This window comes from Callospermophilus lateralis, chromosome 2 (genome assembly GCF_048772815.1).
Source record: "Callospermophilus lateralis isolate mCalLat2 chromosome 2, mCalLat2.hap1, whole genome shotgun sequence".
In the NCBI taxonomy this organism is placed as follows: domain Eukaryota; kingdom Metazoa; phylum Chordata; class Mammalia; order Rodentia; family Sciuridae; genus Callospermophilus; species Callospermophilus lateralis.
The window spans coordinates 194,893,698-194,899,367 of record NC_135306.1 but is presented as its reverse complement, the minus strand read 5'-3'; the positions used below and the strand labels follow the sequence as shown (position 1 = coordinate 194,899,367).

General features: G+C 34.8%; 1 protein-coding gene across 1 annotated transcript; it reads left to right on the top strand.

Annotated features, from left to right (window-relative positions):
• The first annotated feature begins 2,716 nt into the window (after nt 1-2,716).
• On the top strand, nt 2,717-3,667 carry LOC143390431 (olfactory receptor 4C46-like). The gene has a single exon (XM_076842817.2). It carries the CDS (start codon nt 2,717-2,719, stop codon nt 3,665-3,667), a length of 951 nt encoding a protein of 316 aa, XP_076698932.2.
• The last annotated feature ends 2,003 nt before the right edge of the window (nt 3,668-5,670 follow it).

Sequence of the window (5,670 nt, the reverse complement as noted above, 5' to 3'; positions counted from 1 at the left end):
GGTCCTTAATGCAGGAAATAAATTTCCCCACTCAAGAGGGAGAGATTCTCAAATTTTCTTTCCAGGATTCCTGCTCCTAAGACAAAACTTTTCATGAAAGGAAATAATTGATCCCTGGGAGAAAAAGCCCAGCTACCAGTAAGGTTCAAGAGTCTATGTGGCAACCTCTTTAAATATGCAGATACTGTAAGAGGAAAGACTTTCTGTTGTAGTCAGTTCATCAAGAGCAAGAATCATCATGACTAGAGAGACCTACTGGAATGTTTTTCCTCCAAATTTTGTACCTCCTGTGCTGAAGCCCAAATCATATATCCATAGTGAATTAAGTGAATCCATTCTGAATTCTAACCCTGGGTTTTCTTTGAAGCATTCAAGGTTTTGTGTCGAAAGGAAAGATTTGGACTTTTAAGGACACTCCCTTAGTATCTGTTGATTTGATATAAGATTATCTGAATGTTCTCTTTCAATTGTGTCTTATATTTTAATATTTAAAGATTCTTATTTAAAGAGGAGGTCATTTTGAATATGGGATTGCTTCTGAATATCCATAAGCATCATTAAAATCCTATGAGATTACAAGGTAAGTTCTTCAACAGAACTGATATTATTAACTATTGTTATTTTTAATACACTATAATCATTATTCAACATGTTTAAGTATAATCATAGTGTATTTAATCCTCACTCTAATTTTTCAAGTGATGATTAATCTCATTAACCTGATTTAACAGTGGACAATTCAAGAGTCATAAATATGAAGCAGTAGCTCTCTAGCAAAAAGAACCAGTATTTTATCATGAGACACTCTTTTGTTAACTAAGTAATTCACAGAGGTGAAAACAAAGTTTAATGTACCTCCTACACATGAGACCTAAATATGAATACTAGATGACATAAGACATCAGGTACTGAGTACAAGTAAAACATGGAGAAATCTTTCTTGAATAAATGACTATGGATAATATAGATCTCCTTGGCTTCTTAACATGTAATATTGGAGAGAATCTCTTCATCATTCAATGTGTTAATTTTGTACATCTGCTGAGTACATACAGTTAAACATAAATTAAAGTCCTGTATGTGCCCTCAGAAGGGTGGTATGTATGTTCATATAGCAATCAACTATCAGAATAACTCACAAAATGATATTCTTAATTTTCATCTCATAGAAAATAGTTGCGTGCTTTGCCTAGGAAACTACCCCCAGAAAGAAGGGTTGCAAGTGGAAGAACCAGGATTCTAACCAGAGTTCTAATATTCAAGCCAAGATGCTTAACCACTGTGACAAAATGAGATTTTCCAGCAGGGTCAGTAATCTACCTAATAATGGTATTAGAAAAGTGAGAATTAGTTGTGAGGGACAGATGAGGACAAAGGAACTCCTCCAAGAATTCAGAAATATTTATTTTCTTAATATCTGAGAGTTCAAATGGATCATAATGTCTGCTGATGAAATTACTTCTGTAAAGTCGTATCTCAGGTAGCATTTAATTATAATAATATGGACATGTCAAAAAAGGATTACTGGTACAACATTTGAATAGCATGGCAACATATGGTATATAAGTAAAGCTAAGAATTTCAAGGATAAAACATGTTAAGAATATGGAGGAGAAAAATAAATAAAATAAGAAAAACCTGGGTCCTGTTCTTAGCTCGGCCATTTATTAGCTGCTTATTTTAGAGCATAATCCTTAATTTCTATTTGCCTATATTTCAAGTAATGTAAGAATAAATATACCTATGAAATGATGGTAACCAGCAATCTGTAGTCTTGTAGTGAGGATTAAATCAATGTGCATCTGGAAAAGCATTTAGAACACCTGAAGAGTCCAGTGAGTTTTGGTTAGCATTGCCCTTGCTAAACCACTACAAACATTTTTCTCTGAGATTCTTTCCTTATCTGTGCAATGAAGTAGTATGGACCACACAGGTTATTCTAAGTATTAAAAAGAATCATGTGTGCAAAGCACTTGGTACCATAAAATACACTGAACAAATATTGCAAAGTATTTTGTCATTGACTATTATGAAGTTCTTGGATTTAGTTATTAAGCATTATGAATTATTTAAGAGTAACCTTTTATATTTACATTTCCATCACTGTTGAACTGCTATTCTTTCTATAAACTCTCCTCACTAGTATGCAACCTGGGACTCCTGGATCTGTCTTCCGCTATTCACTGAACCTTGATCAGCTTCTTCCAGGGCACACAATGGCTTTTACAAGAGTCATGCTCCAGATTCACTCTTCCTCAAGTTCCTTGTCATGCTTACACTCATTTCTCAGGTTGTGCAGTTTCCCTTTTCCAAAGAACAAAGTTTAAAATAGTTAACTAGACAATGACTGCTTCATCTATCTTCTACCTCCCTTACAGGCTTAATTGCCACAATGTATACCATATGCACTTACATTTGGTCTCCTCCATCATCTCTGAAAATTCTGTGAACTCAGATGGGCTCCTGCGTATGTGTCTGTAAGTTCCTTATGCAGAGGCTCTGGCATAATCAACACCCAGGAGGCATTGGAGTCATCTAGAACAACACAGAATGTTTTCCTTAAAAAAAAAAAAAAATCATCGGATTTCAGAGTACAAGAGAATCCAGGCTTTTGAGTTCTATTTCAATACAGAAGTTTAATAAACTCAAGTTTTTTTTTTTTTTTTTCGTTTTTTTTTTTCCCTTAGGTAATATAACAAACTTGCACAGAAAGTACATGGAGAACAGAAATGTGACAGAATTTGTTCTTCTGGGACTTACACAAAACCCAAAGATGCAGAAAATTATATTTGCTGTGTTTTTGGTCATCTACATCGTCTCTATGTTAGGAAATTTGCTCATTGTGGTTGCCATCATTTCCAGCCCACTGTTGGGATCCCCCATGTACTTTTTTCTGGCCTATCTCTCCTTTATTGATGCCTGCTATTCCTCTGTCAATACCCCTAAACTAATCGTGGATTCACTCCATGAAAAGAAGATCATCCTGTTCAATGGATGCATGGCCCAAGTCTTTGGGGAACATTTCTTTGCAGGTGCTGAGATAATTCTGCTTACGGTGATGGCCTATGACCGCTATGTGGCCATCTGCAAGCCCTTGCACTATGCAACCATCATGAACTGGAGAGTGTGTGTCCTGCTTGTAGGAGTATGCTGGATGGGAGGCTTTCTTCATGCAACCATCCAGATTCTCTTCATCCTGCGACTACCCTTCTGTGGTCCTAATGTCATCGATCACTTTATGTGTGATTTGAACCCTTTGCTCAATCTGGCCTGCACTGATACGCATGCTCTGGGGCTCTTTGTTGTTGCCAACAGTGGGTTCATCTGCCTGCTAATCTTCCTCCTCCTGCTGGTCTCCTATGTGGTCATCCTGTGCTCCCTGAGGACCCACAGTTCGGAGGGTAGGCGCAAAGCCCTGTCCACCTGTGTCTCCCACATCACAGTGATCCTTTTATTCTTTTTTCCCTCCTTATTTGTATACCTGAGACCTGCAGTTACTTTACCTATTGATAAGGCAGTTGCTGTTTTCTACACTATGATAACTCCCATGTTAAATCCCTTGATCTACACCTTGAGAAATGCCCAGATGAAAAGCACCATTAGGAAATTATTTACTAGCAAATTTCTTTCTGCTGGTCAAATAAATATGTCTGAAGATCAGCTGTGATATAACTACAGAAAGTCCCTTTTTAATGACCTTACCAAGCAGAACTTAAATTTTTTTTAAAAAAATCATTCAAAATACTTTTAATCAATCATATGAGATTTAGAAAATTATGCTTTTTTTGTGTGTGAATTCACTTCATAAATCTCAGTATCATCCATAAATATAAAATGCCAAAAATAAAATTCAAAACAAAAATTAAACTCCTGCTTTCAAGGAAGGAAAAATTCATTCAGAGATAGAGAAATGACTCCTTTTGGACCACTGCCCATCTTTGGAATCTTTTACCAAATCAAGACTTGCTTTTGGTATCGTTATTTACCTACATAGATTCATATGTTATCTTAATAAAAACTCAATAACTAAATATGCTGGTATTAAGCAACAATGATTATAACACTCAAAAGAAATAAGCACAGCATATTTACTGTTCCCATTTTATCTGTCAGGAAAATGACAGAAAAAAGTACCAGAATACATGTATCAATGATCCTGCAATCAGAAAATGATAGATTTAACAGATCATATTCTTAATTCCTATGTCACAAGCATAATTATAATAAATACATCATGTTATTGTACTAATTACCATTTAATAGAAAATGACAGTATTGTACACACTTCACACTAGTTGAATTTCTATACCTAAATATCTAATGATTTTCATTAAAAAATTTTATGTATACACATATCACAATTGATGGTAATATGTTTTGAGGAGCATGGTAACTAAGGGCTTTCAGGCTGAAAAACAGAAGCAACATTGGCCTTTGTTTGGTAAGTGATGCAGATTCAACCAAATTCACTTGTAGTCTTCAGGAAGGCTCTTTATACTCAGGTTGCTGTAGTTTGGTAATCCATGAGAAAAACAGGTGAGTCAAATAAAAAGAACACTTGATTGTCAGGCAGAAACTTCTATTTGAATAATGCACACCTAGACTCCATTAAGTACTTGCCTTCCAGCAAACAATATTTCCTCCAATGTAGTACAAAATTTGTTCCTGATAAATACTGAATAAAGAAGGAATGTTAAAGTAACATATATTAGTTAAATAAAATATATAGTAAAAAACACAGTTTTGTTTGTTTGTTGTCATCTGATTCAGATTGACCAGCAAGGGAAACCACAATTTGTTTTTACCACTGTGTAAACTGAGGAATGAGAAAGAACTTAGAACTGATTTTCTGAGCATGTGAGCAAAAATATTTATATTGTGATATTCTCTCAGCAAGATTCCATTACCCCTTACATTCAGGTTGTTTATGATTTTTCTTTTACTTAATGGCCACATTTTATTAGTAAAATCCATTTTGTTAAATATGTACGTCTATCTATACAAAAGCAATTTGGGGATTATGTTTTCATTCAATGTCTCCTTCACTCATTAATAAACCCCAAGATTTGATTCCAAAAGTTTTAATATTTTGGGGGACTTTTCAGGTGAACAAAACACACCTAGGTTCTTCTTTTATGGTGGTTAAGTGAGAGACATCAAAGGGGAGTAGGAAAATACTGCTGAGTGCTATGTGCACATGCCAAGATGGACAAGATACCATGAAGACATATTAAATGGATAACTACAAACAAAGACCTAGAGAGGGGGTGCAGACAAGAAAGGTTTCCCAGAAGTAATGACATAAAAAAGATGGCACTTATGGGTTAAAATTGAGTAAGGAGAGTGATGAAGCAAAAAGTTGGATCAAAGCATTTCTATGACAGGTAAGTTAAAAACAAAAGATGCAGGAAACCTAAATCATTCAGCATGACTGTGGTTATTAATTCATATTTTTATTCAACAATTGTTTAATGAAACTCCACAAATGTTAGGCACCAAAATGAACACTAAGTTAGTGTAAAGGTGAACTGTCATCGTGAGAAGGGAAAGACAGAAACATGTTGATCAAAAAAGATCTAAAATCGAGTTAAAGTTTAATGATAAAAACCACCGGCAAAGCATAGAACATTTTTTTTTTAAATGGTGAGTGATATAATTATATTTTAGATT

Coding starts and splice junctions, on each gene's coding strand:
- LOC143390431 (XM_076842817.2), top strand. CDS start 2,717: ATGGAGAACAGAAATGTGACAGAATTTGTTCTTCTGGGACTTACACAA.